Source organism: Aspergillus undulatus, assembly GCF_047715775.1.
Source record: "Aspergillus undulatus strain CBS 261.88 unplaced genomic scaffold BDV17scaffold_9, whole genome shotgun sequence".
In the NCBI taxonomy this organism is placed as follows: domain Eukaryota; kingdom Fungi; phylum Ascomycota; class Eurotiomycetes; order Eurotiales; family Aspergillaceae; genus Aspergillus; species Aspergillus undulatus.
In genome coordinates this window covers 74,446-95,068 of record NW_027396613.1, presented here as the reverse complement: position 1 = coordinate 95,068, position 20,623 = coordinate 74,446, and the positions used below count along the sequence as shown (strand labels likewise).

The 20,623-nt window shown below is 51.6% G+C and overlaps 6 protein-coding genes across 6 annotated transcripts; 3 read left to right on the top strand and 3 right to left on the bottom strand.

Annotated features, from left to right (window-relative positions):
• Nucleotides 1-106: 106 nt before the first annotated feature.
• BDV17DRAFT_239090 (tRNA lysidine(34) synthetase) lies at nt 107-2,498 on the top strand. The gene is made up of 3 exons (XM_073755916.1): nt 107-280; nt 337-519; nt 574-2,498. Exons 1-3 carry the CDS (start codon nt 139-141, stop codon nt 2,340-2,342), a joined length of 2,094 nt encoding a protein of 697 aa, XP_073618360.1. The 5' UTR covers nt 107-138; the 3' UTR covers nt 2,343-2,498.
• BDV17DRAFT_255879 (putative Rho guanyl nucleotide exchange factor) lies at nt 2,325-8,069 on the bottom strand. The gene is made up of 3 exons (XM_073756989.1): nt 5,156-8,069; nt 3,272-5,100; nt 2,325-3,218 (listed from the first exon to the last, which is right to left on the bottom strand). The coding sequence occupies exons 1-3, from the start codon at nt 7,383-7,385 to the stop codon at nt 2,655-2,657; spliced, it is 4,623 nt and encodes a 1,540-aa protein (XP_073618359.1). The 5' UTR covers nt 7,386-8,069; the 3' UTR covers nt 2,325-2,654.
• A 569-nt stretch (nt 8,070-8,638) lies between these two features.
• Nucleotides 8,639-13,911, top strand: BDV17DRAFT_239058 (Sec7 domain-containing protein). The gene is made up of 6 exons (XM_073755915.1): nt 8,639-11,924; nt 11,988-12,330; nt 12,380-12,768; nt 12,834-12,940; nt 13,007-13,383; nt 13,439-13,911. The coding sequence occupies exons 1-6, from the start codon at nt 8,743-8,745 to the stop codon at nt 13,787-13,789; spliced, it is 4,749 nt and encodes a 1,582-aa protein (XP_073618358.1). The 5' UTR covers nt 8,639-8,742; the 3' UTR covers nt 13,790-13,911.
• Nucleotides 13,912-14,836: 925 nt separating this feature from the next.
• On the bottom strand, nt 14,837-17,827 carry BDV17DRAFT_239048 (mRNA splicing protein SYF1). Its single transcript, XM_073755914.1, has 5 exons — nt 17,686-17,827; nt 17,509-17,625; nt 17,404-17,457; nt 15,333-17,344; nt 14,837-15,267 (listed from the first exon to the last, which is right to left on the bottom strand). The coding sequence occupies exons 1-5, from the start codon at nt 17,773-17,775 to the stop codon at nt 14,985-14,987; spliced, it is 2,556 nt and encodes an 851-aa protein (XP_073618357.1). The 5' UTR covers nt 17,776-17,827; the 3' UTR covers nt 14,837-14,984.
• Nucleotides 17,828-18,031: 204 nt separating this feature from the next.
• On the top strand, nt 18,032-19,488 carry BDV17DRAFT_238990 (H(+)-transporting V1 sector ATPase subunit D). The gene is made up of 8 exons (XM_073755912.1): nt 18,032-18,080; nt 18,152-18,264; nt 18,317-18,327; nt 18,388-18,713; nt 18,761-18,809; nt 18,859-18,868; nt 18,920-18,960; nt 19,010-19,488. The coding sequence occupies exons 1-8, from the start codon at nt 18,066-18,068 to the stop codon at nt 19,240-19,242; spliced, it is 798 nt and encodes a 265-aa protein (XP_073618356.1). The 5' UTR covers nt 18,032-18,065; the 3' UTR covers nt 19,243-19,488.
• On the bottom strand, nt 19,478-20,484 carry BDV17DRAFT_288594 (uncharacterized protein; the record flags this gene model as incomplete). The annotated part of the gene is made up of 4 exons (XM_073761445.1): nt 19,478-19,878; nt 19,952-20,258; nt 20,354-20,360; nt 20,441-20,484. The coding sequence occupies 4 exons, from the start codon at nt 20,482-20,484 to the stop codon at nt 19,478-19,480; spliced, it is 759 nt and encodes a 252-aa protein (XP_073618355.1).
• Between the last annotated feature and the right edge of the window lie 139 nt (nt 20,485-20,623).

The following is a 20,623-nucleotide window of genomic DNA, read 5'->3' as shown; positions in this document are numbered from 1 at the left end:
CCTACCATGTGGCCATCACGTGCCGTACCTGGGCGTCAGCACCTGCACCTAAAACGCCAAGCCTTCAGGCTATGGATTTTTGGATAGTTAAACCCTTCCTCTCGCTCGCCAAACTCTTTCCCTCTCGACATGCCGTAAATGGCACAATCATGCATTCTGCGATCTGCAAGCAGCGGTGCAATTATTGCTTCTCAGTTCACCAATGCGCTTAGCCGGACATGGTTCGAGGCGCGGCGATTGCGCCCGGAGAGGACCACATCCATTTTGCCTCGCAAGTTAGGTAAGTAGCAGTTTCCAAACTATGTTCCGCGAAGGTTGTTCCTGATGAGCATACAGGCCTAGCTGTCAGCGGGGGCGCTGACTCCATGGCGCTGGCGTACTTGTGCCGGCAATGGGAGCTCCAATTTCGATCTCGAAAGGATGCAGACGTCAGCGTCACGGCTTTCGTCGTCGACCATAAGGCTCGGCCTGAGAGTACCGAGGAAGCAAGTATTGTTGCTGGCTATCTTCGAGACTTAGGTGCAATTTCCTATCCCACGGAGATGGACTATTGATCTGACCAGTGCTTGCCAGGTATAACAACGCAAATTCTCCAGCTCGACTGGTCAGGGATCAATAACTCCGCGCTTGAGACCCAGGCCCGGCGTCTGAGGTTCCAAGCCTTGGGACAGGCATGTCGTGACCACGGTATTGAGGCTTTGCTTCTGGGACATCATCAAGATGATAACGTCGAGACGACCATCTGGAGACTCGCGTCTGGTGCCCGTGGACCCGGACTAGCTGGAATTGCGTCTACTGCGAGGATCCCAGAATGTCATGGGCTTTATGGCGTGGCTGGAAGCGGAGATAGTACAACTGTCTATTCGGATGCCTTTGTTGAACCGCCTCAGTCGGTACATCAGAGCGGCAGACGTTGGAATATGTCAACAGGAGGAATTTTGATTCACCGACCGCTCCTCTCCTTCTCCAAGTCCGATCTCATTGCGACGTGTCACGAGAACAACGTTCCCTACGTCTCGGACCCGACCAACTTCGATTCCACGCTCACGGCACGGAATGCGATTCGCTCGATGATATTGTCGAACTCTTTCCCCCGCGCGCTACAGAAGGATTCTCTCTTATCGCTTGCCAAGAATTGCCAAAATCTCGCTCGTCACGGAGATATCCTTTCCAATGATATTCTCAAGTCTCAATGCAAGCTGCTTGACTTCTCGCTTGCTTCGGGAACTTTCACTGTTCAGTTTAGACCCCCATCTCCCTCTTTGTCCCCAGCTCCACAAACCCAGGTTCAATCGACCGAAAAAGACCAGGAAGAACAGGGGATATCGGCTCAACGCCGCCATCAACTCGAATGCCTTACCCTCCGCCGCCTGACGGAACTCATCTCGCCGTTCCCAGATAACCACTGGCAGTTGAGAAAGTTCGCTGAGTTTACTGGTCGAGTATTTCCTGCTCCCGGCGCTACCACTATGCCAATCACAGATGAGGATTCGGGTCTGAAGCCAAAGCCAAAGTCAAAGACAAACACAAGTCAAAAAGGACGAAAGCAGGATGCCATCAAGGACGACAGAAAAGCATTCACGATAGGCGGGGTGATCTTTGAGCCTGTCATTCCTCTGCCCTCCCCATCCAACAAATCGTGCAAAAAGACCCCGACAGCGACACCTACTCCTACTGGTATCACAATAAGGGACAGGAACACATGGCTCCTAACCCGCCAGCCATACTTCCGTTACCGGGATCCAGTTACGCGCTTTGATCTACCTGATCTACTATCCTCACCCTTGCCCTCGCCCACAGACGTAGATTCTAAACAGCAACAGCAGCCCACAACACATATACCTTGGTTACTCTGGGACAACCGCTTCTGGCTGCGTGCCTCACTGGTGCCTCTGAACTCGCAAACAAAAGCCACATCTACATCTCCTCAACAAATCGTTTATGCGCAACCGCAACAAGCGAAAGATTATGGAAACGAGTCCGAGTCGAAAGAAAATGAAAAGCTCCAACTCGTCATCCGGCCCCTCCGCCAATCAGACCTCTTGCCTCTCCGACACCAACACAACATGCCCATATCGGAATACGAAAGCCAGCCCCGCAAACCAAAACAAAAATTCAACGCTTTTCGATTCTTCGCGAAATTGGATCGTGAAGCGCCGGGTCAATCGCGGTATAGGATACCCGTTCTCGCTCTGGAGGGATTTGGAGCCGATATGCCGTTGGCGTTGCCAACGATGGATCTGGCGTTCCCTGATTTAGGGTCCATGCCGTGGACATTAAACTGGGAGTGGAAGTACAAGATGATTGACCTTGAGGCGTTGAGATGCATGGGGTCGGTATAGACTACAAGCTTTGTTTTCTTTCACGCTAATCTACATGTATAGTAAGGAAAAAGATAATGAGAGTAATCAAACAGACAGACATGTGGTCGGTCTGCCAGAAGGGCAGGGTCCAACCTCGGAGTCGACACAGGAGAAGGCTTGAAGGTCCATCCATGCTTGCCAATCCCCTGATAGTATCCAAGTCCAGACGCCAAAGCCACCAAGTTCTAGAGAATTCGAAAACACAAGAAACGCTCATTCGCCATATGCTCATTTCCAATGCGAAAGAAATATTTCTCGACAATAAGGAAAGGTTAGTCAAAAACTAGTAGATCACTCCCAGCTAGCCCTCAGCAAAGCCACAGCGGCTTGTTGAGCACGAAGCCCGCCGACTTCGCGTTTGAGTCTGAAGTTCTCTTTCTTCAACCTTCCCACCTCATCCATAGCGGAAGACAACTGAGACTTCAACGCGCCCTCGCCATCACCGGCCCGAACTTCTTTGGCGAGTTTGCTCAACTCCGAATTAAATCGGCCGTATAAGGCTTCGTTCTCGGCGCTAGCCTCGCGGTAGAGCTCATCGAGTTTCTTGGCACGCTTTTCGCTGACGACGAGGGAGGACTCGAGGTCTTTTTCCATAGCAGAGGTTCGGTTATTGAGTTCTCCTGATAGCGCTTCGAATGCTAGTTCCAGATTTCGCATTCGGGAGGTCAATGCTGCCGCATTAGTGTTCAAGCCATCTTCGTCAGAAGCTCCTGGCAGTGCTGTTGTATCTATCTGGAGCCGCATGGGTGACGGTCTCAACCCCCGTAATTCTTGGCCAATCAGCTCTAGTTCATCCTTCAAGCCCATTTGCGCAACAGATTGTGATTTCTTTTCGTTTTGAAGACGATCACGGAGCTTTACAGGTGTTAGTTACATAAAAAGGACGGTTAGAAGGTTGGAAGACACACCTTTTGAGGGCTTTGCAGCCTCAATCTCTGCGATCTTGTCAAAGAAGACGATGACAGTGGACGCTTCGCCTCCGATCCATTGGTCTGTACCGGCCGCTCTTTAAGAGCAGGGGTTCTGGTGATCCCAGACCTGCGCTTTGGCTCGTTATTGGGAGAAACAGAATCTTCAATCTTCTTCCTCGGAGACCTTTCCGACGGAGTAGTTATCGGGTCGATGTTCTCTTTCCGACTGGGAGTGACTGGGCGGACGGGTGATCGGCGGCTAGGTGAACGCAGCCTTGGAGGTGGGGTGCTTTTCAACGGTGATGTACTGCGAGCGGTTGACCCTGAACCATGACTAGTCTGAGGTCGGGTGGATTTCGACGGAGGTGTGAGTTCGCCTTGAACATTGTTCGATGAAGACCCGGGAGTAGTGGGGCGTGCTTGACTTGGTGATAGATTAGAGACATCAGTGGAGGCCGTCCCCGGTCGTAAGTCCGACAGTGAGCTCCTGCGCTTTCGACGAACTCTCACCGCGCCGCTTCCCGAGATTCCTTTTGCTGTGGACAGGGCGTCCTCCTGCGAGCTTCCAGGTCGTCGAAGCATTTCCTGGGAGGTGGAAGCACCAGAGCGCTCACGAGAACCAGGGCGTAAGAGAGAGCTCAAGCTCGTATCCAGGTCTATAGACTTGGAGCGCACTAGCAACGAGCCCTTTGCTGTTCCAGGCTCAGAGTCATTTGGCCCTTTGTTTTTGCTGAGAGTCCTGAGAATGGAAGCAACCTTGCCCTCCCCGGAAGTCTCCCGATGGAGGCCAAAGCCGAACCTCTTACGAAAAGATGATGCATTGGATCCGACGGAGCCAGGAGTCTGCGAGGCGGTCTTCGTCAGATCGCTGGTCAAAATCCCTTCCAGTGATGAGCCGCTTGAGATAAACTCGTCAAAGATATGATCAAAGTCGTCTACTAATCTATCCAGCAGAGATATGTGCTGCATCGGATCTCCTTCACATGTTAGAACTTCTGCAAACGCAGCTGTCAAAGCCCCTCGATCACCATCACTTCCCGAAGCATCGAGCAGGTCCGCAAGGAGGCGAATAAGTGAGGCGAAAGCGCGGCGGTTTTGAGGGCTCATGTCCGCGAGGAACTTTCGGAAGCACTCCTCAAATTCTCGGGGGTATAAGGTGTCGAATTGGTTCTGGAGTAAGCGTAAGCCTGAGGGATCCAGAACTGGCCCCATGTGTTCTTTCCACGCGTTTTCCATGAACGTCTCAAAAGCGACAAAGAGCGTGTCGACGGCCACCTCGGCTGCCGCCTGAAGCTTTGCGGGGTCCTCCAACAGAACGTTGTATAACTCATTGACAGATGAGCGGTCGACATTGTCCCTTGCCCGAAGGGTACGCCCCACGATGTTCCCGCTGCGGGACTGCAACGCAAGGACATACGCGGCAAATGCTTGTTCCAGTACCGCGAAAGGACTATCTGAGACTTTTGAGGATGTTGTATCGACGACGGAAATTTTGACTGGGGTTTCCTCTTTGTTGGGGAATGAGGAGGGTAAAGTATTGGACCGTGAGAGATTGGCGCGAGGTGGGGGCATTTTGGGGAATTCGCCCAGTAGAGACCCCGACCCGGGTGCTTTAGAACTAGAAGTACTACTCTCTCTCGAATGGCCGCCACCCAGCAGGTTCGCGATCAGTTTTGTCGGCGACGGAGGGCGAAAGCTGCGCGAAGGCTTGAGCTGGGCTACGAGGTGGCCAGTGAGGTATTTGAGGATAGCAATATTGGAATGCACCAGCGACTCCGTCATGTGTCTGTTTCGAGTGTCATGTAAGGGTTGAAGGATGTTGAGTACTTTACTAGTTAGTTGATAAACGTCACAGGTGAGAAGCAGGTGAGGGATACTCACAGCGTTTCGAGAGGACCGGAACGAAACTGTCCACCGTGACAATGTCCGATGAAGGGGCGCCCACTATCGAGTCCATGTGTACCCGATACTGGTCCTCGCCCGCCAGGGACACCGAAATTACCACTTCCAGATCCGAATAGTTTAATGCCTTGCTGCAAAGCGCTTTTGGCGTATCGAATACGATTCTGATTTTTGACGGAACAGGCCGGCTCATCTCCACGCCTTGTTCATCTTCAAAAACACACGCTAATATGCCAAGGTTGCCAACGGTGCCGGTTGGATTTCGGAGTGACCATTTACCACTTTCCCTTTCGTTCTCCGAAAACCTGCCCTCTATCTTGGCTTTGATGATATCCTCCACAATCCGACCTGCACGACCCCCGTACGTAGAGACTGGCTCTAAGGCCAACAGGTCCACGGTGGTGTTTTGGGTAGGCTTCGATGTTGCCGATGTAGGAGCAAGAAAGAGTATTCGGTTACAAGCGGATTGCATGCAGCGCACCGTGTGAAGATCATATACCTGTACCACACGGATCTCCGCCGAAGAAGCGAACGGTCCTCCAATGCCAGGAGCCGTAGATGACGCATTATCCAGTTCGGCCATCAGACCACGAGCAGTCATCCTACTTTCTGGGGCCTTCGATAAGAGCACAAGGCAGTTCTTGTAAAGCAGCATGATTCCCGGGTCGGGTTCAGCATCCGAACAGTCCAAATGATATGGCGAAGACAATTCGTTGAAATCGACGGCGGTGATTAAACGGCCGGTTGGCAAGATGGTAGACGGCCAACCATCCACTAGCTCTTTTAGTCGTCGAAAACCTTGATCATGATTAGTCGAAGACGGATCATCGAGTGAGCATATGTCCTTGATAATATCCCGTGCCTTCAGTAGTGGTCGAACAGCTGGGTGAAGCAGAGGGAGACTGCTTGTCATCGTGTCGATCAACAGGCTATAACGTGGAAGCCGTTGCACAGGCTCCATAAGCAGTGATCTTAGTTTCTGTTCCCCAGTTTCATAGACGCGCTTGGAGAAGCTAGAATTCTTATCCCTCATGAAAAGGTTCAATGTCTGAGTAAAGGCATTATGAGCACGCATATAATCTCCGTACGGCTGCGAGAATTGTGGAAACCACTCGAGAAGTGCGTTAGCAAATGCGACAGCGCCTATAGCATCCCGCTCATCTTCTGGTGTCCGCTGAGCGGAGGAAGACGGCAACTCAGTATCCTCGGTGATGTCGGCAATGGCGTCCCTTTCCGTATCGTCCAAGACATTGCGGATCACTTCCAAGAAGCCCATGTTGACATCATAGATCTCATTTAAACATGGAGGGAACAGGGTGGCCAAATCGGACTCGTTAGGGCTTGTACTTGATGGTCCCTTCCTTTGTGCTCTCACGCGGAATTCTTCGGCCACTTCGCACACAAGGGAATAGAGCTTGCTCACGTATCTCTCCTCGGTATCCACTACCTCGCACATAGTCAGGCGAAGAGACTGTTTCTGGTTCTGCGAAAACACCTTGGACCGGCTGACATTCGTGGGTTGTGACGGAGCCCGTTTCAGCCTAGACGTTGGTAAAAACATGGGCGACCCCAGCGCTCTTATAAGAGACGAATATTTCCCATAACTGACATCAACAGTACCTTCAGGGTCTGCAGACTCATCCGGGCTCTGAGGATCAAGATCAGGCGGATCGGGAGGTTGTATGGTCCCCGTTGGAAGCACTACGTCGACATCGACCCAGGGAACCCTGCGTTCTTGAAACGCACCACGAATGTCCCGCACTATATCCGCTGTATGCTCCACCTTTGTCATGCGATTTGCTAGATCGGCTGCGTGCATCTCGTCGAACATCTTAGAAATCTGCCCTCCGGGCTTCCCCGCACGAGCGAGAGCCAGCAGACATTCCTTCGCGGGGTCGGACAACTCGGCGAAGTACTTCAACATACTGACGGCCAGACCACGACAGATCTCATCGCCTTGTTTATCTCGGGGAAGATGGTTGACGGCTGCATAGAGAGGTGCTGCGGGGGAGATGGTGATTCGTGGATAACTCTGGATACCGGCGGGGGTCAAGATATGCGCCTGAATGCGCGAACTGCTGACGGTTGCATTCGCGGTGGATACTGGGCCATAGAACACGAATATAGACGACAAGGAAGGGTCCGAGACATGGTATAGGCTGAGTCGGTCCAAGGGCAGGTCCGAGGGGACACAAGAGGAGGTCGCCATGATGAGGAAGGTCGAGACGGCGCGCGAACGTCGGTATGGCGAGACGGAAGGAGCGATGTATCGAATATTAGATTGAAGGCCGTAGGCTGTAACAGAGGAAAGTGAGGGAAAGAAGCGACGGATTGCGCTCAGTTGCTGGACGGCACCTACTGGGTACTACCTTGTCGGTAGTAGCCCGGGGTCAGGCGTTGAGAGAGAGAGAGAGAGAGCGACAAACAAGTACACCCATCCAAGGTTACAGAAATGGGAACATAGAAAAAAGGATAGATGGCATGATAGAGAAGGACAGTAGATAGATATTATGGCCGATGGGCCCGGCGAGAAAGAGAGGAGTCAACGAGTGAATGAAACGTCCTCATGCGATGGAAGCCGAAGGAGAGCCCCTCCATCGAGGCTGACTGAGGGACGTTTGAGATGAGGAGAATGAGGAGAACAAAAAGCGCAAGAGAAACAAAATAACAGTCGCACTGCACTACGTTGTCTCCGTCGCGGAACCGTGGGGGAGCAGACCCTGTCGGAGGCTGCTGGCGAGTTGTTGTGATGGTTGATTTGTTGTGGTTGAGCTGCAGCAACAGATGATTTGCGCCCACCCAGCATTAGCTGATGCAGTGGAGGACAAGAGAGGGCCCTGCCCAAGCAAAGCACTGGCCTTAAGTAGATCTCTTTAATCTACGCTGCTGAGATCTAATAAGACTAACTTCAATTCATCCTGGCCCAATTCTATTCGAGACCAGCATGTCATCCACTTCAACACGTGTACTACTGCTGCTGGTGGTCGCCCTAGTCAACAGAAAATCTTGAGGGGAAGGGAAAAAAAGCCGATAAACAGTTTACTCGCTCTACGAATCGATTAATTGAGAATATTTCCTGCAGCAAGGAGGACTCGAGGGTGTTTCGTGGATTGTTTATCGTTGGGTGGGACCTGAAGCCATCAACAACCTCACCGCCGCTCAACCATGGATCCATCTGGATCTATACAACAACAGCCAAATCTTAGGACAGATGTACAATCGTATTCATGTGGCAGCTAACCGAGACTATATCAAAGCCTAAATAGCAAAAGCTTTGTCTCTTTCACGTAACATGGTACTCTCAGCTACCGCATCGACCTCCGAAGTCGGGGTGTTCACGTATTACTCATCTTGCCCAGAGATAGGACTAAGCCCAAATCGGCGTCCCGCGCTAACTCCGATCAGGCAAGCAGCCCTCTCCGCCTTTGGTTACATGTTGGCAGTTGGGACTCGTGAATTGTGTCCACATCCACCGGCCATCGTATACAACTCCAATTAGAAGGGCCATGATTTGAGCTCATTCTCGACCGGGCACTCCTAATCTTTGCCGCTCGCTTCTGCCCGCTATGTCTTCCTCCTCCTTGCCCATCGCCGTCGACCCCGTCGCCCTCGTGACAACAGAATGCATTACGGTCACCTCGGCCATGCGGAAACATGCCCGATGGGCTCACTCTTCCGTTGCGGCCATCCTGGGCAGCGGGACTGTCTCGCGGGTCTATGATCGCGATGCCTCTGCTCCGTCGAGTCCCCGTCCTGGAAGTACGCCTACCCGTCCTAGATCGAGACCCTCCGCGGACGATGATCACGCCCTTGCCAATCGGTGGGGACTGAGGGGGAAGAAAGGCAAGAGCATACAGGATAACCCTCTAATCTCTGCATTTACTCGTCTACGGAGTGACCTCAAAGACTGCAAAAATGTCAAGTCTTTCGATGCTCCGGCTCTACTCCATCCGTTTCTTCAGGTCGTCCGCTCCTCGTCCACCTCCGCCGCTATCACCTCTCTCGCATTGCTTGCCCTGACCAAGTTCTTCTCCTACAACATTATCGACCGCAATTCTCCGAGGATCTCCATGGCCATGCAGCTTCTGTCCGCCGCAATTACCCACTGCCGGTTCGAGGCGAGTGATTCCGCCGCCGATGAGATTGTCTTACTGAGGATCCTTAAATTGATGGAAGGCATGCTGTCCGGACCGGAAGGAGAACTGCTCGGCGATGAGAGTGTCTGTGAGATGATGGAAACTGGTCTGAGCATGTGCTGTCAGGTCCGCCTTTCGGAAGTGCTCCGGAGGTCAGCCGAGATAGCTATGGTCAATATGTGTCAGGTCATATTCTCGCGATTGTCAGTGTTGGATGCTACCTCGGAATCGACTGAGGTTGAGGCTCGACAACCGGCACACTCAGAGGAGGTCGAGCGGACACAGCTCAAAATGGATCCTTCTGTAGATGGAAACACTGTCGCTTCTCAACATCCTTCCGCCATGGGCTCCGATACGGCCGTTACGGATCGCGACCACGGCAGCTACGATAGTTCATCTGATCAGACACCGAATGGGTTTGCGGTTACCGCCCCACCAAACCCTCAGGACGACTCAGGGAAAGAAGTCAAACCTTACTCGTTGGCATCCATCCGAGAGCTGTTTCGCGTGCTCATCGATCTCCTAGATCCAGAAAACCGGCAACATACAGACCCGATGAGGGTAATGGCGTTACGGATAATCGATGTGGCGTTGGAAGTTGCGGGCCCTTCTATTGCCAGGCACCCTAGCCTAGCATCGCTGGCGCAGAACGATCTTTGCCGCCATCTATTCCAACTCGTTCGATCTGAGAATCTAGCTATTCTCACTAGCTCTCTCAGAGTGGCTGCCACGCTCATCCTTACCTGTCGCTCGGTTCTGAAACTTCAGCAAGAACTCTATCTATCATATTTAGTTGCGTGCCTCCATCCGCGGGTCGAAATACCTAGGGAGCCGGGAATCAATCCTGCTCTGTATGAAGGAGTTCCCCAGGCGCCCAAGGTTGTGAAACCGCCTCCTTCTCAGAGCAGCAGTGGACGATCCACGCCCGTTGCAGTGAAAGATCGACAAAAGTTAGGGCTCGAAGGGGGGGCCAGAAGGCCTGAAACGCGAGAAGCGATGGTTGAGAGCATTGGCGTATTGACACGCATTCCAAGCTTCATGGTCGAACTCTTCGTAAATTATGACTGCGAGGCTGACCGCGCTGACTTGTGTGAGGATATGATCGGCTTACTTTCTCGGAGCGCATTCCCTGATTCAGCAACATGGAGCACCACCAATGTGCCACCGCTATGCCTAGACGCCCTTTTGAGCTACGTTCAATCTATTTACGATAGGCTTGATGAGCCGGCTGTGATTGAAGGATTTCCATCCAACGAACGTCTGCGAAATCAGCGAAACACGAAAAGGATCATTGTGCACGCAGCGCAAAAGTTCAATGAGGACCCGAAAGGAGGGATTGCGTATCTGGCGTCCCATGGTATAATTGAGAATCCCGATGATCCTGTCCAGGTTGCTCGATTCTTAAAAGGAACAACCCGTCTATCAAAGAAAGTTCTTGGTGAATTCATTTCGAAGCGATCTAACGAGGCCCTGCTTGCTGCCTTCGTCGATCAGCTTGAATTCGCTGGAAAATCCGTGGTTGACGGGCTTCGAGACCTTCTCGGTGCATTCCGGTTGCCCGGCGAGTCTGCCCTGATTGAGCGGATCGTCACCACCTTCAGTGAACAATACATCGAGAAGGCACAGCCTTCGGAGGTTTCTGACAAGGACTCTCTGTTTGTCCTGACTTACGCGATCATTATGTTGAACACGACTCTTTACAATCCTAACATGAAAGCCCAAAGCCGCATGTCTTGTCAGGACTTCTCCAAGAATTTGCGGGGCTTGAATGCAGGTCAGGACTTTGCCGCCGAGTTTTTAGAAGAGATCTATGATTCAATAAAACAAAACGAAATTATTTTGCCTGATGAACACGATAATAAGCACGCATTTGATTATGCGTGGAAAGAGTTGCTGGCAAAGTCAACTTCCGCCGGTGAGCTAGTTGTTGGCGAAACCAACATCTACGACGCAGACATGTTCGCCGCTACCTGGAACCCCGTCATCGCGACCTTGTCCTATGTCTTCATGTCCGCCTCAGATGACGCTGTCTACTCCCGCGTTGTCATGGGATTTGACCAATGCGCCCAAATCGCAGCCCGCTACGGTTTGACAGAGGCGCTCGACCGCATCATCTTCTCTCTTGCCTCGATCAGCACTCTTGCAACAAATAGCCCCCCTAGTACCGCTCTCAACACAGAAGTACAAGCCGGAAAGAAGACTGTTATGGTCAGCGAGCTGGCTGTGAAGTTTGGGCGAGATTTTCGGGCACAATTGGCGACTGTTGTGCTCTTCCGAGTCTTGTCGAATAACGAGCGGTCAGTCCAACAAAGCTGGTCCCATGTCATTCAGATTCTTCGAAACCTCTTCATCAACTCCCTCATTCCGCCCTTTGACTCTAAATTAAACGCTGACCTCGACATTCCTCCGATTCCATTGCAACCACCTTCCCAAGTTGTTGACCGTGACGGACGTGGCAGTGAGACCGGCTTATTATCTGCGTTCACCTCTTATCTTTCTAGCTACGCAGCGGATGACCCTCCGGAACCTTCAGATGAGGAACTCGACAACACGCTTTGCACTGTAGACTGTGTAAGCGCATGTTCAATCGACGACCTTCTGTCAAATATCAGGTAAGTATTCATTAATGCTTGAGTTGCCACTCAATTCATGCTAACGCTACTATTTCTCGCCAGATCCCTTCCGCTGGACACTCTAACATTGATAGTAGAGTCGCTTCTAGCTCAATTGCCTGAAGAAAGTGCACCGGCTGTCATTGTCGTCAAGCCAGAACGACCTCTTCCCTCAACGAGGGCGAATGCCAGACCGGACACCAGCAAAGGTCAATACGACCCCGGAATGATGTACCTGCTGGAACTAGCTGCCATTCTCACCCTTCGAGATCAACAAACAATCGAGAATCTCGGTGAGGGGCTTCTGGCTTCTCTGCAAGGTTTTATTCGAGATGCAGGGAACCTCCACTCTCTCACACTATCCCGGGTGACGACTTACTTACTGAACCTGCTACGACTGAGCCATGTATGGTTGTTCCTCAACTAATCGACCGCGCACCGCTAACAGTCTCCAGGAACAACCTTTCGTACGTGTTCCCGTCATCCTTCACGGTATATCTAGCTTCGACCAGGATACTTTGGAGAGTGTCGCCGTACCCATTGTGAAAGGGCTTTCGCGATGTGTCTTCGATGGGAGTCTTCTGAGAAATGAAATCACTGTCTCGCCCGACTTCTGGGGTATCCTACAACGCTTGCACCAACACAAAGAAGCCGCGCCCTTGGTGTTTGACCTCCTAAAGGCCGTGGTTGACTCGAACCCTCCTATAATTACAGCCGACAACTACGAGTATGCTGTCAGCCTTGCGAATGAGTTCATTAGCGCGGGCAGCGTAGGGTATATCGAAGAGCGACAAAGAGATACTCTTGCGCGACGATCCAAAGGGGTCAAACAACCTAAGCAGAGGTTTGTCATCACATTTAATAGGATTTCTTACTTTCTTGAATGTGCTGCTAACCTATCACCGGCAGTGAAAATCCAGTCGTCACGCGCGGCATAACCGCTATTGGCCTTGTATACCACCTTGCTGGTCGGGCACCGACTCTGATCAAGCAGTCACATCTGGAAGACGGAGAAGGTTTGTCCATGCCACCATTATATAAAGTAATTTTCCAGACGGTCATTGACTAATTCAACCATACAGCTTGGTCAGCATACTGGTCGCCGATTTTCCATTCCTTGACTTCGCAGTGTACCAACCCTTGTCGGGACATCCGACATCACGCTATATCAACTCTACAAAGATCACTTCTATCGGTTGATATTGGCTCTGATAAGGAGTGGACAGCGATCTTTGACCAGGTTCTCTTCCCGTTAATTTTGCGGCTGCTCAAGCCTGAAGTCTTCCATTCAGATCCACTCGGAATGGGCGAAACTCGCGTTCAAGCTGCGACGTTGGTCTGCAAAATCTTCTTGCGCTATCTAGACCAGCTCCCGAACGCAGAGGGAATGCTAGAACTGTGGCTCAAGATCCTCGATATCCTAGACCGTATGATGAACAGCGGTCAGGGAGACAGTCTCGTAAGTCATCTCGCCCATCTCTAATCTATACTCTGTTATCTAACCCACTACACAGGAGGAAGCCATTCCCGAAAGCATTAAGAATATCATCCTGGTCATGGCAGACGTGGGCCACCTGGTCCCACCATCCCAAGACCCTAGCAAAGAAACCTTCTGGGCCGAAACGAAGAAACGCCTGGACCGCACATTACCCGATCTTTTCAAAGAGATCTTCCCCGACGCACCCAAGGAGAACGAGAAACCAGCAACTCCGGCTCCTGCCTCCCCTCCCACCACCTCTACTGAACCCACTGGCGCCGCCGCCTCGGACGACGTTCCCGCTCCAGACGGAAAGGAGAACCAGGCAGTCGTCTCCGACTCGGCCAAACTTGAAGAATCTGAGAAGACCGAATCTGTACAGTCGTAATTCGAGGGACAAGACACTCAATCTTGTTCCACATGCATGTATTTACCTTTCGACTCCCGCCCAAAACTTTGCTTTCTTTAACCGACTAAACTACCTTGGGTATTCATAGCGACAGCCTTGTTTTGTCATGTTTTGTTTCCTTTCGATTGAAGAGTTAGATCGGGGCGTGTAAATATACTCCTTGTTTTCCGTCTGATGTAATTTAATGTATATGCAGCTAGAACTCGCGATCATGATAAGGATATGTTTCCTTTCAGAGTATTACTTCGAGGTGGAAGACAGGCATTATACCACATAACCGCGCCTATCCAAAAGTTAGAATATCATAAGAGGAAAGTGTATTGGGACCTTGACGGTCGCTCCTTCCTGCCTTATAAGAACAACTCGTCACCCGAACAAGGCAGGCACGATAGAGGCCCCGGCCCCGGCCGCGGGTCGTTCCTTCCATATTGAGACCCTCCATCATCGCACCTTCCTAGCTCGAGTGAACATCTCGGATTAACAAGGCAACTGCGATGGACTTGCCAATGCGGGCGTACTGTTGTTCCTTCCCTATCTTCGTCGTGCCTTCCAACCCAACCTGAAGTCGTTCATCCTCGCTTGGGAGGCAAGCGCGATGGGGGTACATATGGGCCGCATTTCCCGCATACTGCAAACCGTGACAAGCGGATGTAGAACTACAAGTAGGACATATACGTAGACAGAGATAGGCATGGTATTCCAGCTTCAAAGTCCCAAATAGTCCTCATCTATAAACAGAACGCCAGTGCGTTGAAGAAGATAGGTATTGCAATCATCAAAGGAGGGTCGGATGGAGTTCAACTTGACTTGCATAGTAAGACAAGGTTGCAAGAGCCAGAACAAAATAAGATAGAAAGAATAAAATATCAGAAGAGACATAGGAGATCGATATGGATAGGAGCACAGAGGGACGCAACGCGAACACAGGTCACAACTCAATGTAGGTGTGCATACACCCTTGCCTAAATGGGGTGTGGGTGGAGACAATATATTGATCTAGTAGTATTGGGCCGGAGAGGTAGGTAATTAGATGGTAGGTAGATAGCGTTTGGAGTGTAGACAATCATTGGGGCGTGGTTGTGTGCCTTGCGTGGTACAGGAGAGTGGAAGGAAAAGAGAAGGGAGAGAGTGGCTCGGACTTGCGAGAACTCAAGGAACCGCGTTTGCGAGAGATCTAATCAGCGTCCATGTCATCATTGAGGTCGATGGCGTCGGGATTCACTGGAGCAGCGGCCGCTGGGGCTTGACTGGCAGGCGGAGGGTTATTGCCACCTTCAGGACCTGTACTGGCTGCAACAAAGCCGACAGGCGCACGTGCTTGTCGTTCCAGAGCAGCCATGGCATCTGCTGTAGAGGTATCCATTTCTTCCCCTGCAGCTCCAGATTCTGTTCCGTCTTCTGAGCCCTTCTGTTGACCGCGGGCGATGGCCTGGGAGGCGATAAAATTGACATCGGTGCTGTGGCAGAGTTGTTAGCTACTGTCTGGATCACGTCAGTGAGGCTCCGAGCAGGGGATACTTACTTGTACTGGGCTTGAACACTTCTCTTGATACGAAGCATCTCTTTGAAGGTGTCCTCGTTTCCATGCTGGACTTCGAAGGCTTCCCATTTCTGCCAGAATGGCGCATTGGTGCGTGGATCGCAGAATTGGGATGCGTGCCCGTAAATGGCACGAGCACGATCGATTTCGCCGAGTCTTCTTTCCATTTCGGCGAACTTGAGGCACATTTCCTTGGCCTCGTGGTCAGGCAGAGCCGCAATACCGCGCTCATAGATCGGCCGTGTAGAGGGCAACCCAAAATTGGAAGCTGACTTGGTGATGTAGAACTCGAACATCTCGAAACGATCCTCGTCAGAGACTGCACGAGTGGCACGTTCGTAGATTCGCATCGCGTGCCGGGCCAAGCCCCGCTCTTCCTCCAGATTACCGTACATAAGATAGAGGGATTTGGCGAACTTGGGAGGACAGCCGTCAAGTGCCTGCTCGAAAAGATCCCGCAGACGTTCAATGCCAATCTTCCTATCCACAGCCTTCGTCAAGTAGAGGTTCCAAAGCTCAAAGGCAACCGGATAAGTAAAGAGATCTAGGCCTCGTTCATATGCCTTGAACGAATCCTCAAAGTATTTATGCTCCTCGAGAAGGTTTGCATAGTTGACGACGGTCTGGGGGGTGGCGATGCGAAGCTCGAAGATTCGCTCATATACCTTCTTAGTCTCCTCAAGCGATGAGACACTTTCCACAAGATCGACATAAAAACTCCACAGCTTCCAGCTCTTGTGGACGCGTTGCTGAGGGGAAAGTGTTTCATCGAAGTAGTCAACTGTCGATTTCTTCGGGGCTTGCGTCGCTTTGGCCATGATCTCAACCGCTTTATCGAAGTTTTCACTGCGGAGCTCCATCTCTGCCCATTCGCACCATGTTTCGGCGAGTTCCTGGACTGACTTTAAGGGAACCTTGACGGCTTTCTCGAAAATGACACGTGCGGAGTCCAAATCACCTCCACGCTCGTAGAACTTCGCGTAGTTGACCCAAAGCTCGGAAAACTTGCCAACAGCCTTCTTGGGGTTAATGGCCGCTATAGCGGCTGTGTAGGTTTGGACAATCTCATTGTTGTTGTCACCCCACAGAGCTACCCTCTTCTCCCATTCAATGACATTATTGGAATTTTGCCTGAGCAGTACGTCATTAACCAGGAACGGCCGCCGATCCATGAGCTGCTCAAACCTGAGCATTCGAAGATCGAGGTCGAAATCGGCCTCCTCGTCAGCTTGGCCATTATCGGTTCGAACGGCCGCAGCTTCCATGAAGTTGCCAATGATGGATTCTTCGAATTCGACATAGGAATCGAATATAAGTGTGAAATCACGAACCGTCATGACCGTCGTGATGCCCTCCTCGAAGACATCGCGTGCCTTCTCGAAGTTGCCCTTGGTGATCCAGTACGTTGCCAGTCCAGCCCATAATTTACCTCTTTGATCGGCGAATCGATCAATACCGCTACGGAGAATCGCGTCAACATCAATGCCAGAATGAGGACCTGTCTCGATCTTTTTCGCCTTTGAGACGAGCAAATCCACCATCTCAGTCCACAGTTGGAAATTGCTCTTTCCCTCTCTAGACTGAAATCGGGGATTGTCGAGCACCTCCATATACCGCTTCACGGCATCGGTATATTGACCCATCTCCACGAGCAAGCCGATGTACTCCTCGGCATTTTCAGGGTGAATCTGCATGTAGCGAGCCCAGATTTTCACGGCAGTCTGACCAGAAGCAGAGCGCGCGAAAGCCTTGTACAATTTCCAGATCCGGTTGTGCTGAGTCACCGGCAATGCTCGCAGCGCTCGATCAAAGGTCCTCCTGGTCTGGGTGACAAGCGGCTGTTGAAGCATAAAGGAGAGGTACATCTCCCATATCCGGGGCATTTTGTTGAGCAGAATCAGGGCACGCTCGAACAGGGCGTTGACTTTCTGATACTCATCCCTGTATTTGGTAGCATTGCGGTTCTTGAGATGTTTCATCCGGAATTCCAAGTACTAAAGATTATTAGCATTTCGTTTCGAGATATCGAGGGTACGCCCAGAGTTTTTCATACCATCTTCCACAGCTTGTAGGACCTCGGCAGTTGTTTGCAAGCACGCTCCATAACCTGTAAATCGTTCAGCATAATGCGAAATGTAGCACCAAGAGTGTAACCCACGAAAGCCTGCTCATAGAGCGTCCCGTTCTGCTGCTTGTACTCGATGTATGCAAGCCATGGCTTGACGCTACCGGGATTCCGGAGAAGATCTTGTTCGTAAACGTTGTCATTATCGGCCTAGAATCACAAACGTATGATTAACATCACGCACCCTCAGTCGCACCTCATTCCACTTACAATCAGATACAGATCAGGCCGGAGGGCCGCCGATCGATCCATCTCTGCGTGTTGCCGGTGGGATCTCGGGGGCAGAAGCGTCCCTGGCATTGCGCCACTCAAGAGAGCGGGACCGACTCACACGGTCAACACGTAGGCGCAGTAAATAGGGTTGGCATGAACGGGAAAGGCTTCTCGTCGCGTCGTGAGAAGACCGACAAGCGCTCGGCGACGAAGTTGGCAGAGGCACCCAATCACGTGATGGGTGTCATAGAAGCGGCGGCCACCGGGTGGTCCAAGCTTCCTCTGGCTGTGTCAGTGATGTTATCGTCCCTCTCCGCCTTTGGTCCGCTATCGTGGCTTGTGCCTCCAGTTCAACTTCGTCTCCGGGTATCTGAACAATGTCCGGAGCAGTGGTGAGTTGATTGTCGCTATATCAATTTGGATAAGTTGATACACGTGGTATTGACATGCTGCTTCTATATAGGGCCGTGAGGCAGTCTTCCCGACTCGCCAGTCGCTCGGGTTGATGAAGAGTAAGCTAAAGGGTGCGGAGACTGGCCACAGTTTGCTTAAGAGAAAGAGTGAAGCTTTAACAAAGTAGGTCTTTTCTCTTCAATTATGCGCCTTCCAATGCTAATCCATTTCATAGACGTTTCCGCGGTATGTTCAGTGTATACTCCACGACCCATCTCCGCATCCACGACTGACCCGGAAACTCAGAAATCACCCGCCGGATCGATGAAGCAAAGCAGAAGATGGGACGAGTCATGCAAGTCGCTGCATTTTCTCTCGCGGAAGTGAGCTACGCTGTTGGTGGTGATATTGGCTACCAAGTCCAAGAGTCCGCCAAACAGGCCCGGTTCCGCGTGCGGGCGAAGCAGGACAATGTCTCCGGTGTTCTGTTACCTCACTTCGAGAGCTACACGGAAGACTCAATCAATGACTTTGGTCTCACGGGTCTTGGAAAGGGTGGACAACAGGTCCAACGCTGTCGCGAGACGTATGCTCGTGCCGTCGAGACGTTGGTGGAACTTGCCAGTCTGCAGGTATGGGCTTCAGCCGTTATATGCGCGCGGTCTACTAATTGTGATAGACCGCCTTTGTTATTCTAGACGAAGTGATCAAGGTTGTCAACCGAAGAGGTAGGTGTCTTGCTTCATTGGTTGAGATGCATATGCTAACCAGTTTTAGTAAATGCAATGTGAGATATTCTACCATGAACCCTATGACTCAACTAACCACACGGATCAAGTGAGCATGTTATTATCCCACGAACAGAAAACACCATCAAATGTCAGTATTCCTTATCTTACCACTCTCAACATACACTAATCAGTCCCAGACATCAACTCCGAACTCGACGAACTCGACCGAGAAGAGTTCTATCGACTCAAGAAAGTCTCAGGGAAGAAGCAAGCTGCTGTTGCGGCCGTTGATGCGGAGATTCAAGCCGCACGGGAGAAGGAGGCTCGAGAGCAAGCAGCCGCTGCCCCTGGTGCAAAGAAGGACGCCACTGAGGAGCCAGAGGCGCCTGACGTGCTAGGAGAGCAAGAAGACAATGATGTTATTTTCTAGCATGTTGATTCCCTTTTACTGTATGTATGTAGTGCATTTCCGTTTGGCATATAAATGTTTCCTGCCGTTTGATGTCCTTTAAGATCCCTCAGCCTACTGAACAAAGGGCCATACTGTATCTGTATCGTCCATACCATACATGCATGCTCGAACTACTAGCAAACCATAAACCCAGCCACAACGCCCTGAACAAACAATAAGGAAGAGAAAGGGGGGGAAAACCCAGATTAGAAGCTCATTGCCTCTGGTACGTAACCCGAATCGGCTTCCCCTCAACCCCCATCGGCATCCCCGACGTAGCCTCCTTGGCACTAATAGCCCCAGACTCACTCTCATACTCCACAAACGCAATCCCCTTCCTACCAGGTACAGTCCTGACCTCCCGGAATCCCTCAAACCGCCCAAATACAGCCGTGAGACTCTCCTGGTCCGCCGTGTCGGGCAGCTCCCGCAGGAACAGGATCTTGTTCGGCGGCAGATACTCGTCGGGGATGACGGCGGCCACGGCTCCAGACGTAGGCTTGAGACCCGCGCCCTTGGTTGTCTTTGCCGGGCGGCCGGTGGCTTCGGGCGCGCCAACGGGCGGGCGCTTCAGTTTCTTTTGCGCTTCGAGCGCTTCGTGGGCTTGTCGGCGTTCTGCAAATACACGCACGTTATATCAGCACACCATCCCATGTCATAGTAATAGAAAAAAGTGAGTAGAACATACCCTTCTCCGCCAGCCTCCTCCTCTTATGCGCTTCAAGCTCTTCATCCCCGCCCTCGCGCTTCACCGTCGCATCGCTCCGCGTCTTCGCGTAGTCCAGCACCATCGGCTTATCGAAGAGATCGAAGCCATTGACCTCGTCGATCGCGCGGGTCGCGGAGTCGACGTTGTCGAAGACGATGAATGCCTGCCCTTTCGCTTTGAGGTTCCGTTTCGCGACGATTTCGAGGATCGTCCCGTATTCGGAGAAGATTTCGGAGAGCGCTTCTTTTAACTCGTCGGGTTTTAGGCGTTCTTCAAGGTTGCGGACCTGTGTATTAGTGTTAGTGTTAGATCGGAACGTGGAGGAATGTGGAATGGAGTAGTTGAGGAGCTTGAGTTTGGGGTTCGTTTGGCAGGACGTACGTAGACACTGCGGAGCTGTTAGCTGTGTCGTCGACTGGAAGGTAGATATTGGTAGGGTGGGAGCTTGGAGGGACTGATAAAACTCACGTAGGGTTGGGAGGTATACTTGTGGGAACAGGAACGGTGGCCATTGTTGCGACTGAGCAGACTAGATCGCCGCAGGCCGGGGCTAAGTGCTTCAATCGGTGTTGTCTTTCGTTATACTGTTGCTCTCGGTCTCATCCAGCTTCCGACGGATACTTGCCGCTTTAAATACTGACCACGTGACAA